General features: G+C 40.7%; 9 protein-coding genes across 9 annotated transcripts; all 9 read left to right on the forward strand.

Moving 5' to 3' along the window:
* Positions 1–492: 492 nt before the first annotated feature.
* TM35_000051210 (ABC transporter) lies at positions 493–2,391 on the forward strand (the record flags this gene model as incomplete). Its single annotated transcript, XM_029022776.1, has 1 exon — positions 493–2,391. One exon carries the CDS (start codon positions 493–495, stop codon positions 2,389–2,391), a length of 1,899 nt encoding a protein of 632 aa, XP_028885591.1.
* Positions 2,392–2,854: 463 nt separating this feature from the next.
* On the forward strand, positions 2,855–4,819 carry TM35_000051220 (Nucleolar GTP-binding protein 1; the record flags this gene model as incomplete). Its single annotated transcript, XM_029022777.1, has 1 exon — positions 2,855–4,819. The coding sequence occupies one exon, from the start codon at positions 2,855–2,857 to the stop codon at positions 4,817–4,819; it is 1,965 nt and encodes a 654-aa protein (XP_028885592.1).
* A 752-nt stretch (positions 4,820–5,571) lies between these two features.
* On the forward strand, positions 5,572–6,414 carry TM35_000051230 (putative DNA-damage inducible protein DDI1-like protein; the record flags this gene model as incomplete). Its single annotated transcript, XM_029022778.1, has 1 exon — positions 5,572–6,414. The coding sequence occupies one exon, from the start codon at positions 5,572–5,574 to the stop codon at positions 6,412–6,414; it is 843 nt and encodes a 280-aa protein (XP_028885593.1).
* A 309-nt stretch (positions 6,415–6,723) lies between these two features.
* On the forward strand, positions 6,724–7,941 carry TM35_000051240 (uncharacterized protein; the record flags this gene model as incomplete). The annotated part of the gene is made up of 1 exon (XM_029022779.1): positions 6,724–7,941. One exon carries the CDS (start codon positions 6,724–6,726, stop codon positions 7,939–7,941), a length of 1,218 nt encoding a protein of 405 aa, XP_028885594.1.
* An 830-nt stretch (positions 7,942–8,771) lies between these two features.
* Positions 8,772–13,802, forward strand: TM35_000051250 (putative leucine-rich repeat protein; the record flags this gene model as incomplete). The annotated part of the gene is made up of 1 exon (XM_029022780.1): positions 8,772–13,802. The coding sequence occupies one exon, from the start codon at positions 8,772–8,774 to the stop codon at positions 13,800–13,802; it is 5,031 nt and encodes a 1,676-aa protein (XP_028885595.1).
* A 569-nt stretch (positions 13,803–14,371) lies between these two features.
* On the forward strand, positions 14,372–14,782 carry TM35_000051260 (uncharacterized protein; the record flags this gene model as incomplete). The annotated part of the gene is made up of 1 exon (XM_029022781.1): positions 14,372–14,782. The coding sequence occupies one exon, from the start codon at positions 14,372–14,374 to the stop codon at positions 14,780–14,782; it is 411 nt and encodes a 136-aa protein (XP_028885596.1).
* Positions 14,783–14,935: 153 nt separating this feature from the next.
* On the forward strand, positions 14,936–15,553 carry TM35_000051270 (lisH domain-containing protein C16orf63; the record flags this gene model as incomplete). Its single annotated transcript, XM_029022782.1, has 1 exon — positions 14,936–15,553. One exon carries the CDS (start codon positions 14,936–14,938, stop codon positions 15,551–15,553), a length of 618 nt encoding a protein of 205 aa, XP_028885597.1.
* A 549-nt stretch (positions 15,554–16,102) lies between these two features.
* Positions 16,103–17,848, forward strand: TM35_000051280 (putative peroxisomal targeting signal type 2 receptor; the record flags this gene model as incomplete). The annotated part of the gene is made up of 1 exon (XM_029022783.1): positions 16,103–17,848. One exon carries the CDS (start codon positions 16,103–16,105, stop codon positions 17,846–17,848), a length of 1,746 nt encoding a protein of 581 aa, XP_028885598.1.
* An 822-nt stretch (positions 17,849–18,670) lies between these two features.
* TM35_000051290 (uncharacterized protein) lies at positions 18,671–19,003 on the forward strand (the record flags this gene model as incomplete). The annotated part of the gene is made up of 1 exon (XM_029022784.1): positions 18,671–19,003. The coding sequence occupies one exon, from the start codon at positions 18,671–18,673 to the stop codon at positions 19,001–19,003; it is 333 nt and encodes a 110-aa protein (XP_028885599.1).
* Between the last annotated feature and the right edge of the window lie 70 nt (positions 19,004–19,073).

Here is a 19,073-nt window from a genome sequence, read left to right on the forward strand (position 1 = left end):
AACATTCCCATTTCCAGACCTCTTTTTTTTGTGATTCTCTCGTTGTACAGGTATATAAAATACAATTCAGGAGAGGTGGTATTGATGTACCATTATAATTATTTTCCTCTGTGATCCCTTGTGTTTTTTTCCCAAGTCCAAATTCACTTGTTCTGCCCCAATGAGGGTCCAATGAAGATTTTTGCAGTAAAAGAGATGGAAAGACAGTTCGACTCTGTAGCAGCAGAGATAATAATGTTGATACTGATATATATATATATCTATAGCAAATACATGGACACATACACACACATACGAAAACCTGTTATACTCTTTTTTTTCTTTCTTTACTTTTTCTCTTTTTCTCTCTCCGACGACGTAGTGTTCCCAGGCTCTGGCTCATTGGAAATAAATTCAGGTGGGCAACGAAAGTAAAACAAACACAGAAACAAAAGAAAAAAAAAAAGAACAAAACACATTATTTTTATTTTCTTTTGGTTGACATCTGCCAAGATGATTCCTGTTAGATTTGGTGCTTCAATGGCCCCCTTTCGTGCACTTGTTCTTTTTGTAGCCGTGATATTATTGTATGGTGTTTATCAACGGGTACGTTCGCGTCGTGAAGCACAGTCTCAACGTCGTGTTCCGCGCAGAGTTGGTGGAGTGCGCCGGCAGCCTGTTGTTCGATTTGATCGAACTCTTTTTAGACGACTTATGGGGCTTCTCCATATCTGTTTCCCCCATGTATATTCCATGGAATCAGGCCTAACACTTGTGTTGGCGATCCTCCTTATGTTGCGCACTAAGCTAACACTGAAATTTGCCAAATTGATGGGAATGAATAGCAAATCACTTGTGCAAAAGGATGTCAAACAGTTTGTTTTTGGTGTGATGGATGTTGTTGCATACGCTATTCCCTCCACTGTCACTTCTGTTGGTATCACATACATAACTTCTACACTGGAGCGGCGCTTTCGTGAAAGATTACAAAATGATTTGCATAGGGACTATTTTAAAGGACATAAGGTGTATGATGTGGTAATGAACGGATCTGTAGATAACCCAGGACACCGCTTAACAAATGATGTTCAACGTTTCTGTAGCGAGTTAGCAGGAGTTCTTTCTGCTGTAGTGAAACCGTTAATCGATATTGTCGTCTTCTCATCTGCTCTGGCAAAATGTGGTGGACGTTCTTCTACAACTTTGATGTTTTCATATTATATATTTGTTGCTTTCCTATTTCGATGGTTAATGCCAAAATTTGCAGATATGGTGGCAAAAAGTCGAGAAAAAGAAGGTAATTTACGTATGATGCACACACAATTAATTCAACATGCAGAGGAAGTAGCATTTTATCGTGGTGCAGAGGTAGAAAGGGGAAATGCTAATAGGATGTTGAACTCTTTTGTCCATTTGGAGCGACGTATAAAACGGGCAAAGTGGTTCTCTTCTTTATTAATTTCGATACTGGTTAAATATGGAGCAACTTGTGTTGGCTATACTGTTTGTTCGTTAGTGGTTTATCGAGAAAGGAATAATCTTGATGCAGCAGCACTAACAGAATTAAATGTTCGAAGTACGCAACTCTATATTCCTTTATCTATAGCAGTGGGAAAATTACTTTCGTTACACATGAAGGTTAGCGCATTGTGTGGTAGTGCTCACCGTGTTGGTGAATTACGGGATGCTCTTGCTGCTTTTGATAGACTTTCACTAGATACTAATAGTAATGCAGTTGAAGTAACCGACAGTAATGAAATTGTGTTTAAAGATGCAGCTATTGTTTCTCCTGCTGATCAAATTATTGTTACCAATTTTACCACAACATTTAAACCTGGAAATCACGTACTATTACTAGGAAGTAATGGCTCTGGAAAAACGGCACTTTTCCGTGTACTTTCTGGACTATGGCCACTGCGGGGAGGATCATTGCAGCATCCTACAGATGCAAACATGTTCTTTGTAACACAACGGGTGTACCTCCCACCTGGTAACCTTCGCACACAGTTGATGTACCCTGCATTGGAGAAGCAAGAAGATCCACAGACTCGTGAGTTATTAGATAAGAAACTCTTGGATCTCGCAGAGAAAGTGGGTCTTTTGTCTGTGGTAGAGCGTGAAGGTGGGTTGGATGCAGAAAAGGAGTGGAGTGAAGTTCTTTCTGGTGGAGAACGGCAACGAGTGGCTCTTGTGCGGGCCATGTACCATCAGGCCATGTTTCTCTTTCTGGATGAATGTACCAGTGCCATATCGCAAGATGTAGAGTTGTCATTGTATAAGATGTTACAGCGACGGGGCATGACATTGATAACCGTTTCACACCGTGAGGCGTTGAAATCTTTACATCACTCTATAGTGAATATGGACGGAATGGGAGGTTACAGCACTTATTCGATAGAGAATTCACCATAACACTCTGGCTTAATTCCAGATTTTAACATTGATAGTCATATACATTATTGTGGAGGTTTTATGAGATATTTGAATTTTGAACAGTTATTGGAGTACTTCGGTATAAATTCTCCATACTTTTATATTTTATTAAGTCTTTATATAAATATAAAGACTCTGTATTTATATGTGTTTCACTTTTTTTTTTTTATCCCTTACGTCTGTTTTTTTTTATTTTTGTTTTAATGACTGTAATCTATTGATACACAAGTTGTTCCTTCCAACTTTTTCTTGAAGTACCAATTCCCCTGTAAAGAAGGGCAAAAAAAAAAAGGAAAAGAAGAGAGAAGGGTAGGGGAGAAGAAAAACGAACAAACAAACAAACAAACAAACAAACAAGGGAAACACACGAAATAAGTGGCACTGTAAAGGAAAAAAAAGAAAAATAACTAACAACCATTAGAAGTCTAAGAGTGTGTTTACAATGTCTACCATTTACAATTTCAAGACGATGACCGTCGTCCCGACGTACAAGGACTTTATGGACATTGTACTCTCTAAGACACAGCGTAAGACTCCTACTGTGGTGCATAGGGGATATCATATTTCCCGTATTCGTCAATTCTATATGCGGAAGGTAAAGTTTACACAAAAGACGATAAATGAAAAACTGACCCATGTTCTTGTGGAGTTTCCTCGAATGGATGATATTCACCCTTTTTATGGCGACCTTATGCACGTGCTTTATGATCGTGACCATTACAAGGTGGCTCTAGGTCAAGTGGGAGCAGTACGTCACATGGTGGATAATATTGGGCGCGACTATGTTCGTCTATTAAAGTATGGTGATTCTCTCTATCGATGCAAGCAGCTAAAACGCGCCGCATTGGGTCGTATGGCAACTGCCTGCAAGAAACTCGCAAATGCAATGGTCTACTTGGAGAAGGTTCGTCAGCACATGTCTCGACTCCCATCTATTGATCCGAATGCCCGAACATTACTTGTGACGGGTTTCCCCAATGTTGGAAAATCAAGTTTCATGAATAAGGTAACCCGCGCAGATGTAGAGGTGCAACCGTACGCCTTTACAACCAAATCTCTCTTCGTTGGACACACCGATTACAAGTATGCTGGATGGCAGGTGATTGATACTCCTGGTATTCTTGATCACTCCCTTGAAGAACGCAACGTCATTGAAATGCAAGCAATTACTGCATTGGCACATCTCCGAGCTTGTATTCTGTTTTTTATGGACCTTAGCACCCAGTGCGGATATTCCATTGCACAACAAGTTTCCCTATTCAAGTCTATTGGACCTTTATTTACAGGAAAACCAGTGGTTGTCGTTTTTAATAAAAGTGATATCTGTACCATTGACGATGTCTCACCAGAGGAACATTCACTTATCATGGAAGCCATTGAAGAGGCAGGGGCAAAATGGATTACAACCAGTACCTTAACAGATGTTGGAGTAGGCGATTTAAAAACATTGGCCTGTGATACCCTTTTAACACACCGATCTGAACAGAAAGAAGGAAGTGGACGATTCCAGGCTATTCAAAATCGTCTCTATTGTGCTGTACCACAAAAACGTGATAACGTGGAACGACCAGCTTTCATTCCTCCATCTTTGTTGAATGACGATGAGGAAAATGACGGTTCTAGACCACCACGTGTACGTCGAAAGACGGAACGTGATTATGAATGGGAGAATGGAGGACCAGGACAGTACCAACCAAATGAACGTAAAACTTGGGATCTGGAGAATCCGGAATGGAATGATGATATTATTCCTGATATCATGGATGGACATAACATTTATGATAATATTGACCCTGATATTCATGAACGGTTATTGGAGTTGGAGGCAGAAGAAGAAGCACGACTTCAAGAAATGGAAATTGAGGCTTCTAAAAAGCGTCCTCAATATGAGTTGGACGACAGCACTATTGAAGCAGTTCGTTTTATTAAAGACAAAATTAAGGTTCTCAAAATGCAGAAGGCACTTAAAAATCCTGCCATTCGCCGCACCCGAAAACAATCTGAAGCTATTGAGAGGTTTAATAGCCGTACAGGTAGCCAAGCTTCACGCTCTGCCACACCAGCAGCTTCCGGCACTACAGCTGGTAAAAAGAGGGGTCGTTCATTGTCTGTTGCACAAGAGGCAGTTATGCGTGACCGTTCTGGTTCAACTCATGTGTCCACTAAAGCAACACGTAGTATTAGCGCTCGTTCTGCGAGCCGTGAGCGCTCACTGAGTGTTAGCCGAGGAGAAGGTTTCAGAGATGTCAATGAGAAGCTTCGCGCGGTGAAGTTGAGTAAGGTGAAGGCACGTCCACTCAACCAACAGGCCAAGAAGGGAGAGGGTGACCACCACGTACCAAACCTCCGCCCGAAACATCTCTTCACTGGTAAAGTAAAAATAAATGGTAAACGTGACAGACGTTAAGAAGAATGAAAGAATTGAAAGAAATATGAAAGAGTGAGTCAATCCGTCGAGTAATACAAATACGAAGTTGAGCACCCTGCTACTCTCATTTTGCTCTAGCTCTCATTTTTTTCTCATTCCCTAGATGATTAATTAAGGGATTCACCCTGGAGTTTGAAACATCAGGGAAAAGAGAGATATGAGGAACAAACAAACAACCAGCCAAAAAAAAAAAGGAGGGAAGAAATAGGGAAAAAAACAACAACATATGTGTGGTTGCTAATGCTAGAGGTACAGAACATTGAGTTCAAAGAGAGATGAAGTACGGTGCAGTATATAATACTCTTCCCTACATAAAATTAGGTGTAATACGAAAAAAAAAATAAATTTTATTATTAAAAGGATAGTAAGAAAAAAAAGAGGTGAAGAAGTCGCAACAATTTTTTTTTTTTTTTGACGTTATCTACTGCTTTTCTCTGTCCAATGGTATCCCGAAAGCAAAAAAAGCAGAAAAAAAAACGAGGGCGATAAATATTATATTTTATGTATACTTTCCTATTAATTTCTCTTTTCTCTCTCTCTTTTTCATTTTTTTTTGTTTTTATTTCTTCCTTTCATTATGTGGTAATAGTAAGTACTGGGCGTTGAAGTTAAAAGTGGAACGAGTAGCGGTTGTCCACTTCCCCCGTCAGGTATAGATACTAGTAAATAAAAAAAAAAAGAAAAGAAAGGGGTATTATAAGCCTGAAGATAGTACTTATTTTGTTTTAATCATGTTTGTCTTGCCGGTGATGCAAACAACACCAGAGGGATCTCAACCGTTGGAGAAGGTTCCCACACAGATCACACCGTCCGATATACAATTACCAGTGGCGTTACTTTCACACTGGGGCCTTCCATTCTACAGCGAGTTACCTGAAGAGGGAGTGGCACGAACAGAACTTATGGAAGAATATTTAATAGGTTTGACACGTCTGGTGCGGATGCGTAATGCTTTATTTAATGAGGCCTATGATAATGCCTTACAGGTACTGGTGCGTGATGAAACGGTGGAGCGAGAGTTTATTGAAGAGGATAGTAACGCACTGGTTTGGTGGAGTTTCATTGAATATACATCAGAAGAGGCACGAAGGGTTTTGGAGAGAAGAGAAGAAACAGAACGATTGCGTATTATAGATGCCTTCTTTGTATCTGCGTTATCCGATATGTCTCACTTTGAGACTATTCATCGTCAACATGTGGCAACACAGTTTTTGGATAGTTGTTTCTTGAAATTATGTCAAGTGAAACCTGGATGGATGTGGCGACGTGTTCCTCCTGTACTTGATGATGAGGACTCCTCTATACCAAGAACCGTAAGGGCTCCACTATGGGTGGGTGAACTTTCCGCTGAAGAGAGTGAAGCACGGAAGCGTATTACCAATAATTTCTTTTCTGGATTTAGTCTTATTTTGGAAGTTTTCACAACTACAGAAAAACGGCTTATGCATAGTAATCATGTAAAAGATTTTCAGTCTTATGTGGTTCCACTCTCCGAGATGGAGAAAAAGGCTACTCTTATTCAAGCTACTTTTCGTGGATACCGTGTTCGACAACGTATTGCTGTTGCAGGATGAAACACGGTGGATAGATGATGTAAAGTTTTGCTTATTTTGAACCTTTTTGCTAATGAACATTAAGGGTTTCTTATTTATTTTATTTATTTATTTTTATTATCTTTTTTTTTACTTGGTTCTTATGTGAACTAGATGGTTTTGCATTGTATTAATTCTTTTTTTTTAAAAATAAATTTAATTTCTCTTTTGATTTTATTGGATTAAAAAAAAAAAAAAGAAAGGGAAAAGAAAAAAAAAAAGGAGGAAAAAACTGTCAGTCAAGTTGACTGTACATTTCTGATTCTTCCTGAAGGGAAATTATTTTGAGACATGGTCACCTTGCGGAATGGTGAGTTCGTGTTCATAAATAACAGAAAACAACTTCTCTTACTCGAGAGGGGTACAAATCAGGAGGCACAAATCATTTACGGCGGCGAAGTTTTTGCTTTTGCATGCTCTGAGGATGAAACCATGATGGCACTGGCGCTTCCATCTCCGTCGGGTGGCAGTTCTTCTTTGATTCGCCTCTACACGTTTGCCGATAATGAACTTGGGGATGCAATTTTTGAAGTAACAACTATAAAGGCTACTCAGTTGCTGTGGTCAGGAATGCAGTACTTGGTGGTTTGTGGCCCTAGTGGTTGCACTATATATAAGTGGAAAAACGAAAAACTCAACCGTGTTGTGCCCGACTCAGCGACAAGTGCATTTTTACAGGGAGATAGAGTGGCATTATTTTATCCAGATAGTCAAACACTAAAATTTTGGAATTTGGATTCTAATCGAATAATGGACTCGGTGAAACCTTCCTTACGAGGCCGTCGTTTAATTTCCACGGTTGGTGTGGGATATTTTTGTTTTGCCCTCTACGATGATGGTTCTGTACAGGTTTACTACGTTACTAAAAGTAACATTAAGAAACTCTCTTTGTTTGAACGTTTCTTTCCCGTTAAGCAAAACGAGAAGGTAACTCATGGTACATCATCACCTCTTCTGGCTTGTGCACTTTCTTCTCGCAAAGTACTTGTGGGATTACGAGGGAATAACAAAGTTCATAAGTTGGAGTACAAGAATGAAAAACATTTGGTTGACAGTATGCAGGAGGAACTTCAGGAGCCCTTTACGCTTATGGCAATTTCTCGTGATGGTCGACGTTGTCTGGCACTCAACACCGTAACGGGTAAGTATCAAACATTAGTGTTGTCCTTTAGTTCGGTAAAAACTGTACTCACAGAAACACAGCATGAGAAGCACAGCTCAAATGATTCTCAGGAGACAACGAGAAAGGGGAATACAACATGTGCACCCAAAGGAGAGGAGAATGAAGGAATCTCGGTATTATCAAGTGCTACCTCCAACATAACATCTCTTGGGGATAAAAATAAGAATATTGGAAAGTGCCCTAAAGTAAGTAATGGCACGAGCCCGAGCCCGAGCGAAGGGTCCAATAGAAAATATATAAATGGAATAACAATAACTACCTTTGGAGTTGTTGTGGTAATGATTGGCTTCTTGACACGACGCATTCTTTCATCTCAACGACAATAAAGGGGTATGACAATGGAGAAGAGTGATAAGAGTCACTTATTTCTCAGTCTGTTCTTTTATACAACGGATTCCTTATACTAATACCTACAGAATGACGACTACCGTCTTTTGTTTATTTGGTACAATAGCGTATCTTGGCCTTGCGGTACACATGCACAGACATAGTCATATTTTTTTTTAGGACATATGAGTGGGATTTGTGTTGTTTGATTTATTGCATCCATAACACAACAACATGTTTACGGCTTGGATGAGCTTCTTGCCAATCATTATTATACCTGGTAAATACGTTTTTCCTTTATTATTATTATTTATTTATCTTTTATATGGGGAGTGTGTGTGTGTGTGTGACCTTTGCTTTCAATGATCTTTTCCTGCCTTATTAGTGTTTCTTTCTTTTCTTCTTTTCCTGTGGTTTCTTTCCTTTTTTTTTTTTCCACCCCACGTTTAAGGAAGAGGGGAAAACAAAACCCTGTTATCATCTCCCACAGTCCGTGCCTTTCCTGTACAAGGGAAAAGAGAAGCGTGTTGTTACTCGGAGTTTCAAGGGAGGAAAGAAAAAAAAAAAAAAATAAAGAAATACTGGGTGGGAATCTACTGATCATAAAGAAAAAAGAAGATTACCAAAAACAACAACAGGAACAACAAGAACGGGAAGAATCATGTCAGACATCAAGAAAAAACGCTTGCACAAGTCGAGTGAAGACGAAACAAAGACAGTACAGTCTCCGACAAGTAAAAATGAAGATATTGAGAGAGAAAGAGAGCATACTGCCAGAAAAAAGGATAGTAAGGATAACAGCGACAAAAAAGGAAGGAAAACCGGTAAAATGAGAAGAGGTTCTTCTGCTTCTGGTTCTCCTGTGGCTTCTTCTTCTTCCCTTGTTGGACATCGCATCACTGTGGGCAGTACCGTCTACCGGTCTGAGCTGCGAGAGGATGAATCAAAGGCATACGGCGGTGGTGAAGAAGTTCTTGTGTGGGTACAAGATGCCCAACCAGCAGGTGATGCTTGGGTGGAAATAACATTAGAAACAGGTGAAGTGGCGTATGCACAGTGGGGAAATCCAGAGGAAACACGTTGGCAACTTCCTGATGTTTCCCTAATACAGTTCCCCAGTAAAGTTATGGAAAAAGAGTTTAGTATTAAAAAGGAATGGACAGAATCACAACAACAAGTTCTTCGCATAGAAGCAGTCAAAGTACTAGAGGAGTGTATAGTATCAAAAGACATTAATAATATTATAGGGGAGGATGAGAAGATGATAATAGTAAACAATATTGCTAACGAGTATATGGCAACCAATAGTCCCAAAGAATACGATGAGAGTTCCTCCAATTGGTTACATCACGCTGCTCTTAGACAATTGGACTCCCTCTTGACATTAAAGCGGGCATCAAAGACTACAAACCGGGCAATGCTTCAAGAGATATCAACAATGACACTACAAGCAAAACTTGGTATTGTGAGAAATGTTTCGCGTGATAAGAAGAGGTATAATACTATAGATTCCAATACTAATTCTATCCCTATAGCTCTTAGCTCACAGACAGTACAAGGGGAGGAAAATGAAGAAGAATTACCACTTCCACTCTCACCATTTTTACCAAATGGACGTTTCTTGCAAAATCAATATTACAAAAATCTTCTTTATAATCCATCTGCACACCGTAGCTGTATTGAACCTCAACTAGAAACTACAGTATTTACAGAAACTGGCTTGGGTGAGATACGTGTCTTGTGTGCTGTTCCTGTACAAGAAGGGTTTAAAGGACCCAAAAGTAGAATTTTTGCTGTAGTACGTGATTGGACTGGAGCATTCTGTTTTTTTATTATCAGGAAACCTTTAAAAAATGAAAAGGAATCATCTGTTATCGCAGCCTACCCACTTTTGGGATCATTAGAGTTTCCACAAAAGTCACATCATCAAGTTACCTTCCGTGTGGATGGCATAGAGTTCATGGCTTCTTTCAAAGATAGAGAACATCTTGGATGGTTTCATGACGCATTAAAAATAGCTATGGTTTCTATGTACGGTGATGGAAATGACTCTGAACGAGTTGTTAAGATGCGAGCATATAGTGTGGAGTTTGCTGCGCACTACAGTTTTGAAAAACCTTTAAATGTATTGGAAGTACTGAATACCATTTATTCTGATACGGAACACACTGGTACTATGATGGATGATGATTTTGCACGATTGCGTATTTCTCTTCGAACACCACAAGTGAGAGATAAAGTAGTTCAAGAATGGATTGAGTTTACAAAACGTTTTGATGATAAAGTTACGGATTCTAGTTTTACTACTCTTCTTTCGAATCATCTTCGAGTGATAGAGGAACTTATTTTATCTCCTACACCGTACATGAATGAAAATCTCCCACAAATACTACAACAGAGACTTTATAAAATGGGTGAGCAATTACCGGATTTCTCAGCAAATTGCTTCCGCCTTGCTGTTCTTCTAGATTACACAGATCGTACAATGTTATTGTGGAAGTCACGATATGAGACTGTAGATATTCCATTTGAGCCTTGTTTCAAACCTCTGGTTCCATCACAGACTGCAGACTTTGAGCGTTCATTACTGGAGGAGAGGCGGATGAGATGTTTGACCCATTCTCACCCACCAGGTATTTACCTTGCAGTTGTTTGCTTCCATGGCAAAAATAGGATTTTCACAAATGTGAATGGAAATTTAATTGCAGAAGTTATTCAACATGAACCCACACAGGAAGAACTTGAACAACTTAGAGTGGATTGTGAGGATTACCAATGGCTTCTTCGTCTTGGTGGAGCTAATAAAAATTGGGCAAAAGAAAAATTACAAGAATGGGATGCCATGTATACAAATCGTGGTGTAAATTCTTTTAAAGCTCGTTTTATTAGAGCCGCCAAAAAACTTCAAAACGCTAACATTTTTCCAACTTTGGGTTACATTTTTGATACCCCTATTTTGCACAAGGAAATAGGTTCTCTTTTTATTCTCACTATTTGTGAGGTAGATTCAGAAGTTACGATTCCACGATCTGCAGGGGTATGGCATGATATTCAAGAATTGGAAGATTTTATATATTCACAGTCTTTGCTTTGTTCGGAAACGGCACGTGTGGCATTTTTACCCAATCGTTATCGGCAGTGTGTTCGATATTTAACTGCTGCATCTGAATACCGTGATAGCCTCACACAACGTCTGACCCCAGGGTTTTATCTTGGTTATTTTCTTTCCTCCGTGTGTTCAGATGGAATGTTGATGCTGGTTCCCGAATGTAATAGAAATTTACCACCTTTAGTAAAAGTAAGTGAGGAATCCCCATCATTATCACAGTGGCGTTGGTTACAGAGTTTAAATTATCGTCAGCAAACAACCTACTCACTTGGACTACCTCTACCAGAAGATCTTTCACAACCTCCAGTTGAGGGTGCATCGTTTGAAAGTAAAATAAGTTACGCTTTGGCAACATTGGAGGCGGCTGTGGGATTAAAAATAGAACAGTTTTATGATTTGGAACTCTTTGCACTGGATGAGGAACAGTCAATTTACGCTTTTTTTGCAGTTGGGTATTACCCACCACCACTATGCTGTGTTGATGGAGTTCCTGAGGCGCCTAAAGGTCTTGTGCCAATGACATTTAAACTTGTGCGAGTAGTGGATGATCATCACTTGCGCCGCTATTGGCATCATGTATACAACTGTCTCGCAGATGAGGTGGATCTGGCATACAGGAAGCTTTCTTCAACAATACAACCCTTTACATCGGATGAGGCGATTCGATTAAATCCTACAGGTGAGGTTATGGTTTATATGATGGATATGGATAAGTATACTTTTCTTCTAAGCTGGACAAGAACTCTTGCACTTTGGGTAGAAACAGATGGTCAAACTCTTGTGCAAAAGTACGCTAGTCATCATATAAAAATGCCAGAGGTAACACCAGTGAAGGAAGAGAAGAAAAAAGATGATGATGATGATGATAGTGAAAAGAAAGGAATAAAGAAACAGTACTATCAGTCTCAAAAGAATGAAAAGGATAACTGTAAGAATTCCCTTTCTATCGAACAAATTGTGGATATTGCAGTATCTAATCAAGCGGCAGCTACAGATCCCAATCTGTTTGCAATGAAGTCATTAATGCTACAACTCAGATCTACAGGAAAACAAGGATGGGGATCTATCTTGCAGCGTATTCAGGAAATTGATGATACCATGACAGAGGGTTATACTTGCCGTCTTGCAGCCCCAGAAGAAGTGAAGGATTCACCATTAACACTCCATAGCTTTGATGATGTAACTGAGGATGATATGCTTTCTGTGTCTCGTCCACCCACCGTGTATGAGCTCCCGTGTTCATTAATGGAATTTATATCTGGTGAGGGTAATGTTGCAGAGGCATTCCTTTTCGCCCGTGAGATTGTGGAAGAGATCATTGATGTTGCTGTAGCGGGTGGTGCTGTAGCGGTGGTTGGACAAGTTATGGAGACGATGGTTTCCTGTGTTGAGGCTGCGGAAGATATTGTAGATGGCGCCGCATTGGAGAATTTACGTGCAGAGGCAGAGGAGCAGGCATGGAATGAACGATGCGCTCTTCTGCAAGAGTGGAGTAGTATCTTTAACGCCCGCGACCGACCATCCGTGTTAGATAATGAGATATTGACAGATGCACCAGAACCGTTATTTTATACCGGTTCACAGTATGTTGTGGAAACTCCCACAGACGGTTTGCGTATTTGTTTGGCACGTGCGGCGAATGATGCGAATCAGTTGCAGGAGTTGCTGCGTGTTGCGAACTCCGCTCTTCATGCATTTGAGTTAACAGAATGTGTGCATGCTTACAATGATGCCCTTCAAAAACATGAAGAAGTACTGGATGAGCTTAATATTAGTACCAGCAACAATAACAATAACAAGAACAGCAACAACGATATTGAAGAAAAGAAAACTGATGAAAATTTTATCCGAAACGTTAAATCTACCAGCACCACTACTACTACTACTCCATTGCGACATGTAACACTTGTATCTCGAGAACAACGTGAGGTTCCTTTATATTCGTTGAGTCCTTTTCGCTGCCTGACACTACAAGGTGAACGAATGCGTGTACCACTTCCAGAGTTTGATTATGCGGAATTGCGAGTGTTTGCGGAGCACATGAATACAGAAGAGGAAGAGGTGGCTACACAGCTTCGTGAACTTAATCCTAACCCGGATAAACTGGAAAGGTTGTTGAAAATGACACTAGAGCTACAAGCACCCCTTCTCTCACTTCGCCTTATCTCTTTGATTTACTGCCCTTATTCTGGACGCTTCTACGATGAAGAGGCAAATAAAGTACGGGAATTACTCTCTACAGATTCTTTTTTCTTTACCTACGGTGTGCGGGATTGGATACACATGGAGGAACTTGGCGGTTCTGCTGTTACTGATGGTTTTGATCTTCTCTGGTGGTTGCGCTACCTGCGAGAGGCTGGTGATGGAAGTGAGAGATACAGCAGTTACTGCGGCTCGTGGAAACAGATGTATGTGGAGACGCGGGTTCGTGTGCTGCTTTCCCGCGGAGTGCGGCAGGTGTCGGAGGAGGAGGTGGCGCTGTGGCTGGAGGCGATTGGCCCCTGCGTTGGATTCCTCAGCTTCAGCGGCGAAACAAACATCACCGACGCGGAGGTGAATGTGTTGGCGGCGACGTGCCCGCTGCTGCAGTCACTGGATCTCGCCGGCACCGCCGTCACGGATGAGTCGGTGCGGTTACTCTGCAGTCGATGTAGACGATTGGTGGAGTGCAGCGTGGCGGGCAGTCGGGTATCACGGGAGGCACTCATACTGCTAAATGAGACATGCAGGAAGAATGCAGAGAACCCGTAGAGAAGGAAAAAGAGAAAGAAAAAAAGAAAGAAAGAGGAATTTTCTTTTTCTTTTTGATTTGATGTCATTTATCATTATCATTACTACTGTTGGTGTTTTGTAAGGGTACCGTCCTCTTTATTTCTTCTTATTCATGATACCGCAGACTTATTGTATTCATATTATAAACATATTCCTCTTTTTTGTTTTTCTTTACTTCCACACTAAGCGACAAAGAGAAAATAATTGTCTCTCTGTTTCTCTCTCTCTGTGTGTGTGTGTATGTTCTATCGTTTTATCGTTTATTATTATTATTATTATTATTATTATTTTTTATTTCTCATCCATCCCTTCGTCTTTGTACGTAGTGAGGCAAGTGAGAAGGTCATTCAAAGCAAACAACAATATCGTTGACATTGACTAAAATATACAACCTAACTACTTCTATTAAGCACCTTTTTTTGTTAATTGACTTTTCATTATTGATTTTTTTTTTCTTTTTTTTTTTTATTCTTTTGTATCTAATGCAATCGAAGATCCTATAAAGGATTACAGTCAGAGGTACGAAAAAAAAAAAAAAAAGTGATGAAATGCTGAATGAACATATGGATGGTCTCCTTGAAGGTCATGAACCGCGCTCAACGGGGATATTCACAATAGCTCTTATCATTGTATGTATTGTCATTTCAACTGTGGCGGTAGTGTTAAACATTGCCCTTTTGAAGCATCAAGGTAGTCATTTTAGTAGTTTTGTCAACGCCGTTGGAATCCTTATTCTTATTGGCCTAACATTAATACATCTTAAATGGTATAAGAACGATCATCAGGAGAAGAAACAAAAACATGCCATTTATGTACTTGTGTTCGCTATTCTTTTACTAGATGTGGCGGCGTTTATGGTTGCCAGTGAAACACTACACTACCAAGAGCCTCTGCCATGCCCGGAAACAAATACAACTACAACAGCTGCACCGAATTTCTCCAATGTAAATGTTTTCTAGGGAGTGGGTATTGACAAAAGTAAAAAAAAAAAAAAGAAGTAAAGTCGTATTTCGATATTTTCTATCGATAACAGGTAATTCTAATGTGCATTTTGTGCATGACATCAAAATAAAAACGAAAAAATCTCTTGTTTAGTGTATATTTCAAATTAGATGTTCTATTTTGTTTTTTCTGTATTATTTGTTCCAAATATTGTTTTCTGGTTTCAAATTACTATTGGTAGTATTACTAGTATTATTGGTACTACTATTAGTAATATTAATGGTATTACTCTTGGTAGCGATTATTCACAAATATTTAACCTTTCCTCTTGCTTATTCTTTGTATGGACTGTTATTTGGTCAATAGCGTCAATAACGGCTAAAAAAGGGAACAACAGGATGTCGAAGCAAGAATCATTAAAGGTAGCAATGCGTGAGGTGTTGGAGACAAAAGGGGTAATAGATCACATTAAAGCAGAGCTACGTGCCGCTATTTTTCAGTCTTTACAGGATGGAGTTACACAGACAGGAGATGCAAGTTCAGCAAAACCGCCTGTACCACCAGAAAATCTGCTGATTAATGAACTTATTAAGGAGTATTTGGAGTTTAACGGTCTGGAGCACTCACTGGCGGTATTCCGTGCGGAGTCTGGCTCTGGTAGAGAGGCTGCGGCATCCGTCCCTCATGCTGTTTTGGCTACGCAGCTAAACTTGACAGGAGCTCCGGCGTCTGTGCCGCTGCTGTACGCCATGCTGCATGAAGTACGTGCCTCTAAAGATGTCTCTTGAGAGAATAAAACGGTCTGTGTTTGTATATGTGCTGTGGTGCTACCGTTGGTATTTGCTTTATTTTCTCCATTTTTCTTTTTTTTTTTTCATTTTCCCTTGCGTTTGTTTTTAACGGTTTGTTGTTGTGAACACTTTCGACATATATACGTACAGTTAACGGCAGAGTTTGAGGGTGAGGTCTGTGGAGAGGGAAACACATAGAGAGAGGGATGAAGTGGGGACGAAGTTGGAAAAAAGGGGATATTTACAGAAGAGAGAATTCACAACAATAAAAGAAAGGCGAATTCTGTGTTTTCTTTCTTTGTGTGTGTCTCTTTTTTTTCTCTTGATTTGTTTGTTTGTCTCCACTATTTTTTTTTTTTTGATTCTATTGGTATAGTATTATTATTATTATTATTATTATTATTATTATTATTATTATTATTATTATTAATTATTTTCCCCTTTCTTTCTATCTATCTATTGATATTATTTTTTATTTTATTTTTCTTGCATTCTTTTACACGGGTGTTCAAGAGTCGTGATTACCCCATCTGTGTGGGTGCGGCGATGAAAAAGAGTACGAAGCGTGTAGATCGCGCGGAGGAGGATCTTCCCACCACACGCAGACGACTGCGCGACCGTGAGGAGATGGAGGAAGAAGAGGTGAAGGCAGAGAGAATCGCAAGAGAGGAAAAAGAGCGACAACTTCAGCGGAGAGTTGCTGCAGAGAATAACGAGGACGAAGAGTGGGAGGACGCATCAGACGAGGAGGAGGAGTATGAGGATGATGATGATGACTGCATGGATGAAATCATTGAAGAAGAGATCATCGACGATGGCGCTGATGATGATGAGGATGATGAGGATTACGCCGAATTCCAGCGTGAGACAGATGAACTATCGAAGGGAATGCGACGAGTGACGTTTGATGATGCTGCAATGCCACAGGATGAAGATAATGAAGGTGATGAAGCAGCTCCTACTATTTGGCGCAGTGACCAGGCTGAGGTTGGGACTCAAGATATGCAACTTGAATATTCTAATAAGGCCTATGATTCCTTCTTTCAACTACGTACAGAGTACCCATGTCTTTCCTTTGATGTCTTGCAAGATAAGGACGCTGGTAATCGCACGAAATATCCACTCTCTCTTACACTTGTCTGTGGTTCACAGGCGGATGAACTCTCCAAGAACCAGCTCTACGTACTACGTATTACGAATATATGTCGTACGAAACACGATGCCGATAGTGACAGCGACAGTGATGGAAGTTACATTGGTGACGAAGGTGATAGCGAAGACGATAACGATCAGGAGGAGGAGGAAGTAAACAACGGTGAACCAATAATGGTGCATCGCACTATATCTCATTATGGAACGGCGAATCGTGTTCGTTGTGCCCACCACAATACAAACTTGGTCGCTGTTTGGTCCGATGCGGGTCATGTGCAGGTATTTGATTTGGAGAATGATGTCTCCATGCTGTGTGACCACGCTGCTTGGGCGAAGAAACAGGCACGTCAAGGTATACCGAAAAAACAATCTGCAATGCTTTTCTGTACTCCGTCAACATCCCACAAGACGGAAGGTTACGGTTTGGACTGGAGCACAGTGACTCAGGGTGTCTTTGCCTCTGGTGATTGCAATGGAGATTTATTCGTGTGGAAACCATCGGACGATGGAAGATGGAAGCCAGTCGCCAGCAGCACAAGCAGTGACCATGCACCATCGGTTGAGGAGATTCAGTGGAGTCCCACACAAGCTGATGTTCTCATAGCGACTCGCGTTGGCGGTGTGGTGGAGGTCTGGGATACACGTGATATGCGGAAGAGCAAGATCAGCTGGCAGGCCGATCCCACCGATATTAACGTTGCAAGTTGGAACCGAGCCCGTCAAGCCTCACATCTGCTTGTCACTGGCGCTGACAGTGGTGCAGTGGCGGTGTGGGATCTCCGCAAGATTGGCGAGAGCACTCCTATTCAACAGTTGCCTTGGCACAAGGGAAGCATTACATCTGTGGAGTTCTCACTACACAATGAGAGTGTGCTCTCTGTTACCGGTGATGATGGACAGTGCACGCTGTGGGATCTCAGTCTTGAGCGGGATCCGAGTGAGGAGAAGGAGGTGATCGGCGAGCTCTTTGGCCGGCAGGACCTCACCGGTATTCCCGATCAGCTGATGTTCCAACACCAGGGACTCGTACACCCAAAGGAGGCACACTGGCATGCACAGATTCCTGGAATGGTGATCACAACTGACTACGCGGGATTGCATCTCTTCCGGCCTATGAACTGGCGCTCACTCATGAAGTAAAAGGTATAAGAGAAAAGAAAGAAGAAAAAAGAAAAAGGAAGAAGAAAGAGGGAAAAACAACAACAACAGGAATAGAGTCTCAAACACAAACAGGAACACATATACATACCATGGTATACATACATATATAATGAACAAAAAGAAAAAGAATGAAGAGAGAGACTCCATGGAGAAACAACAAAAAAAAGAAAAAACAAAAACAAAAGCAGAACAATGTGTGTTTGTGTGAAGAGGACTCTTACTCTACTTTCTTTCGATAAAACGGTTAATTCCTTTCTCCCCCATCTTTCTCTTTTTTTTTTGTTTTTCTATCTGTACTCTCCGTAAAAATTAAGTACACATCTTTGTTTCTATTCTCGTACTGTTATTTTTCGTTTAAGGTAAACTTTCACTGCTGTGGTGGTGTTTTTTTTTTTTTTTTCTTTTCCTTTTCTATTTTTTTCTTCTTTATCTATTTTCCCCTTCTACTTCTGAGATACAGCACCCCGTGGAGTTTAAGCTGCATCTCTCTTTCTTTCTCTGTGTTTAATAAGGAGAAACAAAAGAACGAAAATAAATAAAGAAATAATAATTTAGTGAGTTAGATTTATCAAGGGTGTAATACTATTCATAATGAATTTACTTTCTCCGCTTCTTGTTTTGTTTGTCTCTTGGAGTCTCGATTCAACCGACCCGGAAACGCAACAACTGATCAGAAACATCTTTTTACTGATCCAAGTCGTGGTTTTGGCCGTTTCTTTTTATCTCTTTTATCGTATCTTGGTAACCAGGGATACTCGTATGATACAAGTAAAAGATATATATACGAATGAGTTAGAAGACATGACAGTAATGGATTACGACTTTTCAAAGTGGCGTGAGTTGTTTTTTAAGCAACTCCTATTACCGATGGTTGTAGGCTTTTTTGTGGCATGGCGGTGGTCTACGCCATTTCCGCTTCTCCTGCAGTCTCTCAACAATCCCTCCACACTCTGTCGGGCGCCTCTCACTCAAGTGCACCTCCTGCACCGCGCGGCGGAGGGAAGTCTGCAGCGGCCGTGGCAGGAGGACTCTGTGGTGCCGGAGTGGCTGCAGAAGATCTGGCAGCAGAGCCAGCCAGAGGAGGAAACCGTCTCCGGGGCCCCAAACACAAAAGGAAAAAGGCGAAAGTCTTGAGGAGGGGAGAAGGATTATTAGTAGTGTTGTGATCTGTGAAGAGAAAGGAAGAGAGAAGGAAAGAACAACA

This window comes from Trypanosoma theileri (genome assembly GCF_002087225.1).
Source record: "Trypanosoma theileri isolate Edinburgh chromosome Unknown TM35_Tth_5_V1, whole genome shotgun sequence".
Classification (NCBI taxonomy): Eukaryota; Euglenozoa; class Kinetoplastea; order Trypanosomatida; family Trypanosomatidae; genus Trypanosoma; species Trypanosoma theileri.